At 39.4% G+C, this 14,281-nt stretch overlaps 1 protein-coding gene across 1 annotated transcript in view; it reads left to right on the top strand.

Moving 5' to 3' along the window:
* Nucleotides 1-13,965: 13,965 nt before the first annotated feature.
* The window catches only part of LOC110967221 (putative methyltransferase NSUN7), a 28,762-nt gene continuing 28,446 nt past the window's right edge, over nucleotides 13,966-14,281 (top strand). The window contains exon 1 of the mRNA XM_051945393.1: nucleotides 13,966-14,158. Coding sequence (XP_051801353.1) covers nucleotides 14,119-14,158 — 40 coding nt within the window. The 5' untranslated portion in view covers nucleotides 13,966-14,118. The remainder of the gene's footprint in view (nucleotides 14,159-14,281) is intronic.

The raw sequence follows: 14,281 nt of genomic DNA, 5'->3' as shown, positions 1-14,281 counted from the left end.
TATTTCCTGCATTCTGGTATATTTATGAGCATTTTGTTAAAATCTTATTATAGAGGGATAATAAAAAAACTACATTGAGCTAAAAAAAAAAAAAAAAAGGCAAAAAAAACTGCAACGGCAGGCAGTATTAAAAATGGTTCTTCATGTATTTATTTTTATTTATTTATTTCATTTATTTAATCAGGGACAATGCACAATAAGACATTAATCCATATAAGGAAAATATGCATGTGCCAGGTTATAGCACAAAGAGCTAATTTCCACCTGTAGTCCCTGGTGTAAAATATGGATGAAAGTTCTGTGGCTGGATGAGCACAACACATTTCAGCATTTTCCATAAATATCTGCATAACTGAAATAACTCCAGCAAGCACTTGTAAAATTTGTCTTGGAGGATTCTAATGCACAACAGCTTCAATTTGACCACATCAGCCAACTAAACAATAAAAAGTGCTTAAGCAAACGCAAAACATCTTTATAACTTAAATTATCTATTCACTGAACAGAATTACAATCACACACTAAACTCTGTCTCACAGGAGCAGGGTGACATGGACTAAAATCAGGACTAAACCAGGTCTGACTTCACAGGAGCATGAAGCCTTGATGATCTCTGGGGTGGGTTCTCATTTATTGCATGGCTCCAAACCAGCCATTTTAATAGTCATAATAGAGGAGAGTGTTCCCTCTAAAGCCACAGTGTTCCTGGTCTTAGTCTTCTTTAGTCCAACCAGTGAAAACAGAGTCATATTAGGTCCAAAACTAGCAAATGTATTTATTTATGTCGTATATTTGGCTTATATATCTCTCTCTTGGCTATCTCCACTTTCCAATCATTACTCTAATAAATAAAAGCTCAAGTTAAATAAGTCTTATATGGTGCACCTGGACTGAAATGTTTCATATTCATATCAAGTTTCATAAAAATCCAAGACTGTCTGCATCACAAATGACTCCCTCCTGTAAAATCCTTTAGACTCACCTTTCCAGTAGAGGTTTCTCCCCTCTCACTCTCTCTGCTCCTCTCCCCTGACTCCTACAGGTCAATAGGGGTGGTGGAGTGATTATTATTATTATTATTATCATCATCATCATCATCATTATTCACATAATCATACGTGAATGAGCTCAGCTCCTGTTTCACTGTGTGCATCTGATGCTGGAGCTGATGCTCCAGAAGGAAGTCACCCCCAAAGATAGTATATAGGTAAAAAAAAAAAAAAAAGAAAGAAAAAAAAAGAGTGCACACCTAACTCTATGAACAACCAGAACCTTCACAGTGCATTTCAGACTAACTAGCTAGCTAAGTAGCAGCGTTCTTTTAGAGCTGAAATGTAACTTTTGACGGCAGAACAACAAAGGTAAGATGTGCACAGAGATACAGCAGCGTCTCACACTGCCTCCTTTACAGGGGACTCTCTCCTACAGAGTGAACAAGCCAGGTTTTTATTTGTCAAACAGGGAGCATTTGGTTCATTAATTACATGGGACTTTCTGCTGTTAGCTGGGGGGCTGGAGCTAACTTATTGTTACTATCAGCAGTGATGAATACTTACTCTCCTGAAAACATTTCGCATATCCATTCTTGTTCACGTTCTTCTCCTAATGCTGCTCTCCTCTAGCCTAGCCACGCTAGACAACCCACAGCAATTTAATTCTCTGCCAGGGTGGGTCTAGTTACCCTCCATAAGGCTCGAGGCTGGATTCTCCTAAAACTGGCCGGACCAATCACCATGAAGTGTAGAGTCAGAAGGTGGGCGTAACTAAGTGACGACAGAGGCGCGACGATTGTGACAGAAACAACCGGAAACAACTAGCCTAGCCGCGCTAGACAACCCACAGCAACGAATTTAATTCTCTGCCAGGGTCGACAACAAAAACGACAACAGTCGTTGAGCTCCATTAGCACCGACTCTGAATAATCTTTCTGTTAACATGTCTGTAATATACTTGAGCTTTACCCATTGACTGTATAAATAAGGCTTCACTGAACTGCCGCATCCTCTGATTTCCGGCGCTCTCGGAGCCTATTCATTGCGCTGATTGGTTGTATATCTACCCAATTGCTGCAGAGGGATTTGATAGACAACCTTTTAGCCCGCCTCCCTCCCTGTCAAGCCTGCCTAGACCCTTGTGCCTTCAGAACATGTAGGGTGACCATATTCTGTTTCTCTGAAAAGAGGAGCACTTTCTGTGCTTCAAACTCAGTTAAACAGATATTCTGAATTCCCCAGAAAAGAACACTTTACCTGGATATACAGAAAAATAGCCCAAAACACTTACAAACAGTTGGTTTATAAATAATATATTTATTAATTTAAAGCAATTCTCCTAAACAATATAATCAGTCATATACAAATATGGCATGCTCTAGTCTTTAATAGTTATTGACTCAAGTTGTGTAGGAACACATGTATTCAGATTTTTAACAAAATAAGAAATAATCATCTCTCTTAAGTCTGACACTTACACCTTAGTTAGGAAAAGTGAGGTAGAGTACCATTCTTCAAAATAACCTCCCAATTATCAATTATGTAAAAATAGAAATAATGCCTCAAAATATTAAACAAAAAGAAAAAGAGAGGTAGCCTATTCTTCAATGTTCAGTTAGCCCATTCTTCAAAATAATGTGTCTAATGGCAAATGAAAAAAATATAGAAATAATGCCTCAAGTTAACAGTCCTTTTTTCCTTCTTTTTCCTTCTCTTATTAGCTACAGAGAAGTCCCAGCTTTGCAGACTGTACATTCTGCCTCCCATTTGACATGACCCGGACGAAAACAGGGGTACTTTTTCGCATTTCATCAGTGAAATGACATTTGCGTTTCGGCATTTTCTTTCTGTTCGAGTGTTCTCTCGCAGTGTGCCTACCTGCCTGTCAGCCTGCGAGGAAGCGAATCTCCAGCGCCGTGGCGCGCGCCGGCGCTTCAGAGACGCAGCGCTGGCGCTCTGCAGCGTGCAGTGGAAATTGTCTGATAGAAGAGAATGGGTTCTAAGTGCTGCGCAGTACGATTCAAGAGTGCGGCGCGGCGGTTTCGCGTTATGTGGAATTTAGGGGATCAAAAACCCGGACATTTGAAGGACTTTATAAACCCCGGCCGGACAGGCCTCTCAAAAGAGGACATGTCCAGGCAAAAGAGGACGTATGGTCACCCTTGGCTAGCTCTCCTCCGTTCTAACACATGCTGGAGGTACCAGCAGCCTAGGTTGCAGGGAAAACGTGGACTGGATTGCAGTGATGTGGGCGTGCTCCGCTCCGTGCTCCATATGAACAAGTGGAATGGACTGGATAACGACCCACTGACTCAGACTCTACCTTCCACTATGAAGTGAAGAGAAACTAAGATTTATGATCGCATTTAAGTTAAAAATGACTGGTTATGTGATTATGTATTTAAACTCATATTCTGGTCACATTATATGGAACTTTTTGGCACTTTTTTTGTAAAAAAAAACAAAACAAAACAAAACAACTTTTAAAAAAAATAAATGAACATAAAATTATTTAGGGGGGCTTAAGAATATTTTAGGGGGGCTGAAACCCCCCTAAAATAGGCCTAGTGACGCCACTGATTCAACTCTTTTGTTATTTTCATGAACTAACACTGAAACAACATACCAGTGCTCAAAAAACATTTAGTCACCAGGTGTAAAATTACTTTTGAGTCCCTGAAAACTGGACCCTTTAATGGAGTTCATTAATGCATCAATCAATGGATGTTCATGTACAGCACAACCACATCCAGTGTTTTTTCTATTGTGCAGCTCATTTACATCACACTTCCTCAGTAATGTTGTTGATAGCTGTCCAAAACCAATCACAGCGTTTTTGGACTGATGACTGTTTTTATTCTCATCATATGAAGCTTCTGGTTTTAAGTCATTTTATCACAGCACGAACATCCACTTGCACAGACTTGCTTAAGGTCAGAGTTATGTCACACTGAAGATTATGTCTTCTTTTAAGTTAGATTATTGTTGCATGTTAATACAGCTCTGGCTTGTTAAAGACGTCTGTGCTAACTACTAAATCACCAATGACAATATAATAACTTTGACATGAGACAAATGGAGGTATCTTACCAGTACAATGAAATCCGTGGGATTTGCACAAACCTTGGAAAGGTCTTTAAATACCAGGTGCAGTGGTTGAATAAAAATGCTGTAGAGTCATGTCAGGTGTTTGCTGCAAGATGTCTCACATTGTAAAAAAAAAAAAAATGCATTAAATTACAGAACCAATAATTTTAGTAATTAAATTTAATTGTAATTAATTTTAGAAATATATTTACAGTTTTGGGCATGAATTTAACATTTTTAAATGACAAAAATGTACAAACAGAGAAGAAACGCACTAAAGGCAATTGTTTTTGAACACTACTTAAAGTAACCTCTAAGAACTGGAAAGATTCAAACTCATTCATTATTGCCACATTAATATCCAAATCACTTTATTCCTTTATTTAAGAAAATCAGAACACCTCAGATGTCATTAATAAACTCTCACTGGATTCAATTATGATATGATTAATAGAAAAAAGTAGGAGAAAATTACCCAGGACAGTTTGGGCAGTAATTTCAACCATATATGCTGTTGCCTTACCAGAGTTATCTGTGGCATTTAATAGTCTGACATTGTGAGAAGTAGATTTATTTGTTTTTGTTGATGTGTACAATAAAAACAGGCCAGCGAGAGGAAACAGCCGTAAATCAATAGAATTACCTCACTACATGTTGATTGTTGAATTACATTGGAAGTGTAAAAACAAGAAGTTGTACTTTTACAGGTGTGAGACTATTCCTTTGTCTCTTGCAGTAACTTCCAACAGTTTCCCTTCATAACCTCACATTGACAAGAAGACTCCAAAGTCCTGTCCAAAATGTTCAATCATTCCTTTAGTATTTGCAGAAATTATAGACAAAAGTGGCAACAAAAGCTAATAATCATACTTCCCAAAATGTTGAACCAGTAATAGCAACAGCACCACACACAGAGTGTGACAGAAATTATAGCCAAATCAACTAAAAACAGCCCAAGTTATAATAAACCCGAGTTATTATTACTATCCTTTAATGACAGCCTTCAAACTTGTAGTTTACACACACACACACAGTTGGAGACATGCTGCCTTTTCACAGGGCGTAAACAAAAGCAAACTCTCCCCACAATAAGCGGCTCAGACCCTGCCCTCGTTGCCACACAATAGAAAGAGAGACCTGAGACACACGGAGCAGCGATTCCCAGGAAAAATACTCCGCTGATACTCTTCTAATGCTGGACAAAGACTCACAAAGAACAGAGGCAGTGTAGCTATTCACCTGCTACAAGTGGGCCCAATCGAGTGGTCACACACACCGGCAGGAAAACTGAGAAAGGAGGAAAACTCGGATCATTTTACTATTGTGAGCGGTGCTGAACTGGATCTGTGATGTCAGATTGTAACTAGTGTGTGTGTGTGTGTGTGTGTGTGTGTGTGTGTGTGTGTGTGTGTGTGTGTGTGTGTGTGTGTGTGTGTGTGCGCGCACTGGTTTAACTCTTGTTGTGGGGACATAAATTAGTTAATACACTCACATTATGGGAACACGCTTAGTGGGACAAAGTCAACGGAAATTTTGATATGTTGGTTTTGGTTTGCAGTTGGGTTTAGGTTAAGGCAAAGGTTAGGGTGAGAAATAGAGCAAGGTATGTAGTAATTATGGTCAGAGGTAATGTATGTCTCATGGAAATAAATGCAAGTCAAAGTAATGCCCTCACAGGGGTTTGGCATAGTCAGGGTTTCTTTGCCTTAGCTGGCTCAACAAAACCCCAGTCAGACATAATAAGCTTCATGACTGTGGTTATTAACTGTCTTTGTTAACAGCTTTTCTTCATCAGAGCCTCTATGTGTTCCAATAAAGGGGAACATTTGAGCCGTAATTCAACTCTTCTTTAGCACAAAATGGACCAATGGTGTGTGGCCTACTTCAGTCCAAAGGTTGCTTTAATGGTGGGCCATAAGAAATATGAACATTTTTTACAGCAGTAAGTATTTTTCTTAAAAATTATGCACAATACTAATACTGGCAGAAAGCCATTAATTGTGCAAGTAAATGTATTTATTTTACTACTCAGGGCACTCAATGAGTTGAGTTCTTCTGCTTTAAATTTCATCCATTTAAACATTACACCCAACAAGTGTATGCAGGTCTGACACAGGATCCATATAAATCACTTTAATTTTTAGTCAAATTTAGTTCAAAAAGTGAAATTAATGTTACTGATTGAATATTCTGTGTGGCAGACACCAACAGACTGATGCGTTTTCTATTAGAGTAAAATGGACTAGACAGCATTTAAACATTTTCAGGCATTTTCTGCATCAATATTTCACTACTTCCTTTTTTATTTGTTTCCATGCATGTTTCCTAGTTGTTCTGTGTAAACACTGCCTGCAGTTCAGCTGAAAAGTCCCAGAATCTTTGACATGTCACTGTTGGTCACAGCTGAGTCCTAATTGCTTCACCTATGGGCTGAGGAGTGCAGAATTTTCAGATTTTTACAGAATCTGCAAGGTGTTTATTTTTGGTAAATTTTTAATTGAGACACGTACAACAAGAATAGCATTTAGAGTGCAGTACTTCACCAAGGCTGCTCAGTCGTATCATTTCCGACAGCTGAAATCAAGGCACTACAGAATGTTTCCATTTAATACAGATGTACCCACAAAAAAAAAAGACCTGCCACTGAGCAAAGGCGTGTGTTATCCATGTGTGTGTTATCTATACTCTATCCTGAATCATGTGACTGAAACATGTAGTGGGGGGCGGGAATTGATGGGACTCAGAAATACCCCAACAATTTAATCAATTGTTCTTCGTATCATTTCAGACAGATAAGTCCTGATATGTCCGCAACGTTCGATTTGTAGTAGAATCGCAATCATGTAATCATCAGCAGGCAGCTGACGTAGTGTTCTCTTGTTGTCAAAGTTACAGTGACGCTGTGCCACGATCTCATAATGATACAGAAATCTTTAACAAATCCATGACTCGATACAATAAGCCACATCACTGTCAAAATCTAATCAGGTGGTCCTTGTGTCATTTATGGCATTCCCTGAAAATTTCATCCAAATCCATTTGTTCATTCTTGATTCATGTTGCTAACAAATAGACAGACAGACAGACAGACAAACCAACGCCAACTGGCCAAGGATCCACCTCCTTGGTTAATAAAATTATTTTGGTTAAATAACATGATTTTAAGCTTAGTTTTGGTTAAGTTTTCTAGGGCTGGACCCCCCTCCCTCCTCCACCAATGTTATGCTAATGCTGTCGGACTCTGAAGCAAGATCAAACTTCTCAAAGATGTGCTTCATTCGATATCCAGAGCCCAGAAACTGCTATTTGGACCATACCTAAAGTTTTCCAGTAGAACAGCACAACAATTGAAGGGTCTTTGAAAAATTAAAAATCCTTCCACATTTGTGCTTTTTGTGAAGAACCACCACAACACTGAACGGGTTGCAAATAAGGGGCTTCTGTGTCACTCTCGCGTGTTACATAAATAAGATCACTTGCAAATTTGGCTGTGATGTAGTGGGAGGGTTTCTTGTCAAGTTTTGACCTTGTACTTTACACAAAAGCATCATTATCCACTTTGCAACAAAAGTTAAAGCTCTTGTGGAGGCCTGTTGTGTGTGTGTGTGTGTGTGTGTGTGTGTGTGTGTGTGTGTGTGTGTGTGTGTGTGTGTGTGTGTGTGTGTGTGTGTGTGTGTGTGTGTGTGTGTGTGTGTGAGAGAGAGAGAGAGAGAGAGACATGTGGGTCTAATAGAGTCTAATTTGGTCTTGATGAGTGAGAGAGATCAAACCCAACCTGATGAGCTGCACTAAATCTCTCTAACACACACGTATTGATCTATATAAAATATAGACACATACAACTACAATTAATACACTCTGTAGCCAGAAGTATGTGGGAAAACCTTGTCCGGCAGCTCATAGGCCTCAGTTCACACCATAACTGATCTCAAGGCACTTACATTGGAAGACCTTACAATAGTACTGTATATTATTGTGAGAAACACAACCAATCCAAAGATTTCCTTTAAGGAAGTGCTTTGGCGACAGTGGGAAGAAAAAACACCCCTTTAGATAGATAGAAAGAAACGTCAGACCTAGATAGAAACCTCAGACAGTCAGATTCAGGGAGGGCTATCATCTGCTTCGACCGGTTGGGGTGAGGGTGAAGGGGTCAGAGGAAAAGATGAGGGACAGAAATTGACAAAACATATAAAAGAACAGTAAACCTGGATCAGAAACGTGTAGCTCCACAACCAGAGATACCTATCACAGCCTACTGGAGAGAGAAGACACAAAGTTAGTGACATGTAGTAGTGGGTTAGCAACAGGATGGTTCAAGGTCACCTGAGACAATCCTGGACTATACACGTTATCAAAAAGAAAAGTTTTAAGTCTAATCTTAAGAACAGAGAGGGTGTTTGCCTCCTAAACCCAAACTTAGAGCTGATTCCACAGCAGACAAGACTGATAGCTGAAGAGACATTCTATTTTTGGAAACTCTCGTGAACCACAAGTAATCCTGAAGTCTAAGAGTACTGTACTGTTTTGGAATGAACTGTTGCAATAAGGTCCTTAAGATACAATGGAGCTTCATCATTCAGTGAGTTGTGTGTAAAAAGAAGGGCTTTAAAAATCTATTCTGAATTTTACAGAAATCAAATGAGAATGAGCTTTTCTGGGAGAAACAGGATATCTCTTGCCAACCAGCATCTCTAGTTCAATTTTAATTTACTCTAGCAAGCTGACTAATTGTTTTGCAAGAAATCAATCATCACAGTACTTCTTGGGTGGGAGCAGGGATTTACTGCAGTCTCCTGCTTGTCTGCAGTTTCACATTGGTAGATCTTTTAAGCAATGCATTTGTATCAGTAAACAAACAAGACATATGAGGTTAACTGGTGACATTTACAGGAGGTGGGAGGACGATTTCTGAAATATGTACAGATCCAGGTTTGTTGTCTCCCTCTGTTCTCAGTCTTTATGCTAAGCTAAGCTAACTGTCTCCTGGCTCTAGCTGAGTAATGTTCAAACTTCAAAGTGGCACTGGTCTTCTTGTCTTAAATCTTGGAATCAAAGCTAACAAACTTACAAAGACGAAGAAAATTTTAGATATTTGTCTGCTCGCAACTTTGTCAATATAGTCAGCTTCAACACCTTTGAGATTATACAACAAACCTGCCTTATCGCCTCATTAATGTTCAGAAGAGGGGAGTCTGTTTTAGCAGCATATTATTTGCCCCAGGTTTCAAAAAGTGATATCCATCCATCCATCCATCCATTCTCTATACACCACTTCATCCTCATTAGGGTCGCGGGGGGTGCTGGAGTCTATTCCAGCTGACTCGGGTGAAGGCAGGGGACACCCTGGACAGGTCGCCAGTCTGTTGCAGGGCTACATATACAGACAAACAATCACACTCACATTCACACCTACGGACAATTTAGAGTGATCAATTAACCTCAGCATATTTTTGGACTGTGGGAGGAAGCCGGAGTACCCGGAGAAAACCCACGCATGGACAGGGAGAACATGCAAACTCTATGCAGAAAGATCCCAGTCCCACCCCAGGATTTGAACCGGGATCTTCTTGCTGCAAGGCGAAAATGCTAACCACTACGTTCACTGTGCGGCCCCCAAAAAGTGATATTCAATACTAAAATGTGGATGTAGTTTTCCTGTGTGCACAGGCAAGCCAGAGGACGCAACGGCGTATTTTTTTAGTGTAGATCAACTCATAGGCATTTCTAGCCCATTTTTGGGGGTGCTCAAGCACCCCTAAATTGAATCCCAGCACCCCTAAAATTTGAGAGATTTTTTATTTATTCATTTATTTGTATTGCATGTCCTTCTTTTAACAAACCAGAAAAGTGTAAAAAAAAAAAAACAGTACTTGGTTGGTACGTAATGTTTTAACAACAGAAATAGCTGATGTATCTAAATTAGTCGTCTTTTCCCAGAAATTAGGACTACAATATGTTTATGATTCCAGTGCATTGTTCCTTTGCTTTGACTCAGAATTTAAATAACCTTTATCAGATTGGATGGTTTAGTCACAGACTTTTTCAAAAAGTGTTATGCTTTTCTTTCACAAATGTGGGAATGAAATTGCATTAAAATGTACAAAACAGTGAAATTTATCTTGCTTGGCCGGGCACCTCTGATCCTAGAATCTCCCCTGGATCAACTCAAGGTCATTCAACAACAACACAAACACATAAAAGACTAATGTATATACTGAGTGTGATTGAATAACGTTGATGTGAGAGGTTTGATGAGGTGAGTGTGCAGGTAAATCGATCAAATAAAGAAGGAAAACAAAAAGAATGAAACTCCTACCAGTGCTGTACACCTTCCTGTAAAGATTAGACCTTTATTGAGAAAATTCCAGGTCGGCTTATGGCCGTACAACCCGCCGTCTCCAACCGGGCCGATTATTGAACTGAATACGGTGTGTACGCATGCACACACACACACACACACACACACACACACACACACACACACACAGAAAGAGAGAGAAATACAAAACATACAGTGCAACTGGAGCCCTGCTGTGAGGCGACATTGATGACGCGTGTTGGATGGGATAATCTCTCCAGCTGTACTCTCTCCCGTGGAGATGTGAGGCTCGTTTGGCTCCAGAAACCTCACTGTGGTTTTTCCACTCACTGATGAACCTCCTCCTGCTTTTTTTCTGGTAAATTATGTAGCTTACCAAGCATCAGCATGCTGAAACTAAAAAATCTGCCATGCAGGATTCTTCACAGTTCACTGGTTCAGATACCAGATTCATCTCTGATTGTAGGATTAAGTTTAGTCTGCAACCTGTTTTTTCATTTTTTTTTGTAGCATATAGGCTAATATGAGGCCAGTTCATGCAATTTTTATGACCAGAGGCCAGATAATGGCTTTGAAAAGGGTCTGCAGTGACACATCTGCACTGAATCTCTGGAATAATCTATGAAAATATCTCCCTCTGTTGGTTTGATGTCAACATTACAGTCATGGCAACAAAGTCAGTTTCATGATTTTTTTTGGTTTGATGTCTTAACAATGTAGGTACAATGTCAAGTATGTTGAGTGAGGCTGAAATATGTAGAGTTTTCCGATCTTACATGGGTTTAAAATGCTATATTATTAATAACTCTTGTAACGCCTCTAGATGTGTTAACACTTGATTTAGTTTTTGTTAAGGCGTGGAGGTAAAAAAACAAAACAATGAGAACCCACTGAGATGAAAATATACACTACCATTCAAAAGTTTGGGGTCACCCAGTTAATTTTATGTTTTCCATGAAAACGCATTTTTATTCATGTGCTAACATAACTGCACAAGGGTTTTCTAATCATCAATTAGCCTTTCAACACCATTAGCTAACACAATGTAGCATTAGAACACAGGAGTGATGGTTGCTGGAAGTGTTCCTCTGTACCTCTATGCAGATATTCCATTAAAAATCAGACCATAAAAAAATGTGCACAGCAGTTTTTGCTCTGCTGCATCTTGCACTTTTACATTTATTTTACAAATCAAATTTAGCAAATACTTGCAATTAACATAAAAATAATTATGGGTACGATAATTTTAAATACAGTTTTGTTAGTAGTATGAACACTTCTTCCTTTACAGTTGTCTGTGGAGTCGTACTGCATTTTCTCTTCTTAAGGTAGTGATGGAAATGGGCTAATTTCGAACAATTTAGTAATGAAGCTCTGTGCTGCTAAGATGGTTGTGTTCTCGTCATTTTGCAGTTCTTCTTTTACACATTGTTGTGATCATTTAATTTGGAGTATCTGTTGACTTAAATATACAGCATAGAACTTATGCACAAAATAATGGTGACTCAGAAAATGTTACCTCTATGATAACAGTTAAACAAAATTATCAATGTCGAAGGCCTGCTGTGTCGACTTTGGTAAGGAAAAAAAACAGGTGATCTAACTCGTAGTTTCAAAGCTGTATACTTGTTTGCTAATTGAGAGATATCCTGTATAACCACAGGCATCTGTAGAAAGAAATGTTGACTGTATTTTCATCTGTCTAACTAGCTGTCTATCATTTTTTACTTTGTACGTTTGGCAGGAGTAAAAGGTCAACTAAATTTGAACGTGCTTCGTCATGCAGTGATCGGTTCCTATGAAACATTTTGTGTGGGAAAGAATGTGTCAACACGATGACAGCCAGTTTCATTTCATGAAGAAGTTCCAGCTCAATGATTCCCACAATAACATGCACACGAACTTGTACGTCTAAGGTGTAATTATTGTTAATAGAGCATGTATTGGCAGGAGTTTGGTCCCTCCTGACACGGCAAATCAGCAAAACACCAAAGCCAGCCTTTGTGTAATTATGTATATGTGTGCATCTTTGAGTTTGTATGTTTTCCATGAGAAACACCAACTTGTGCATCTACACTGAACATCCTAATAAAAAGTTGCACACTCTGATATTTCACTGGACTACCTTTAGCTCTGAGAACAACACATGTTTGCCAGGGCACCTTTTCGATAAGCATCTGCAATGTCACAGTGTTTATTTCTGTCCAGAGTTGCATTCATTTTCTACCAAGATGTTACATTGATGATAGGAGAGTCGGACCACTGCGGAAATGTCTTCTCCAGCAAATCTCCAAGATTCTCAAATATTCAGATAGTCAGCTGACCTCATTCTTTGGGAACATAACGTTGCTGAACCTGATCAACCCCAGATCATAACCCTAACCCCCAAAGGCTTGTAGGCACTAGACATGATGAGTTCATCATTTCATCTGCCTCTCTTCTTACCCTGATACGCCCATCAGTTTGGAACAGGGTAAATCTGGACTGATCAGACCACATGACCTTCTTTTATTCCACCAGAGTCCAATCTTTATGCTACCTAGAAAATTTAGCCTCACTGATCAATGGTTTTCTTAGAGCTACTCAGCTGTTTAGTTACAATTATTTGAGTTCTCTTTGCATTGTATATGTGGACATGCTCTTACTTTCACTATTAATCATAGCCGTGAGTTCTACTGTTGATTTCCTAAGCTCATCTAAGAGTTTGCTCCGATCACATTTGTTCTGAAGATGATTGTTCACCACTATCCTTCAGGTTTTAATGATGTGTTGGACGGTCCTTAACTTGATTTTAGCAGCTTCATAAATCTCCTTAGTTGTTTTCTTTGCTTGATGCAGGCCAATAATTTGACCTTTCTGAAACAGATTAGCGTCTTTTCTATGACCACAGGATATGTCTTCCAACATGGTTGTTTAAGAAATGAGAAGCTCCTCACTGCATCAGCTAGAGTTAAATAAGTTGTTTCCATCTGAAACATATTCATCACTGCAGCAATTATCCAATGGAAGGCTCTTATGTATGTGTTTAGTTTAATCTAGGTGGTGACTTTTATTGGACAGGTGTATCTTTCTATGCTGTAGGTAGTAGCAGCAGTTCTGCACCACAGTGGACAGTAGGGGGCAGTGTCAATCTGGTGCAAGCCATGTCTGCCTGCTGTCATTCATTAGGAGACAAAATGTGAAAAAAGTTTACAACAGGTCCAACTGGTCAGTCACATTTTTTGTGTTTTGACATTTAACACATTTAGTTTCCTGTATTTGCTGACAATTTACCCCAGCATACACAGACATACACTCAGAGCACTTCTTTACCTACCTGTTGCAGAGCCTGTCGTCACCTGGTCCTTTTTTTAACTTTATTTTTTGGATTAAGAACTGACAGATTAGCGGCCGTTGAACCGATCTGTTAAAGTCTTTTAAAGAGGCCTTAGAGTGGTCATACAAGATGCTAAACTATCGTCTCATACAGTTACACAACATTTCACTGTACATCTCTCACACAGGGGTCAGGCCTCCTCCATTATCATATTGTTGCCATGGTATTTCAAACTCGGGACTCCTGAACTAAGCCATGCATGACAAAGAGGTGATGAAAGCTATGAAGTGCTCCAGTTCATTGGGACAGTGTTTGATAGCCAGAGCAGATTACAGAGGAGGAAACACCAGTCTGTGGTCCACAGAACTGATTCTGGACACTTGCTGCGTTTCTTTGACAAGATGAGCGTTGCGTCCGTGAGCAGGCTTCTGAATGACAATGGTAAGACCTGCTATGCAATTTTAAACAGGCCATCATTGCGTATGCAGATTACACTAAGCTGCTGTAGCCTTTTCTTCCAGCGCTGCTCCTCTTAAGTGGACTCAGAGTTTTCTTCTGGAGTGT

Source organism: Acanthochromis polyacanthus, chromosome 3 (genome assembly GCF_021347895.1).
Source record: "Acanthochromis polyacanthus isolate Apoly-LR-REF ecotype Palm Island chromosome 3, KAUST_Apoly_ChrSc, whole genome shotgun sequence".
Lineage (NCBI taxonomy): Eukaryota > Metazoa > Chordata > Actinopteri > Pomacentridae > Acanthochromis > Acanthochromis polyacanthus.
Note: the sequence above shows the minus strand (reverse complement) of the source record. Positions and strands in the feature narration are given on the sequence as shown.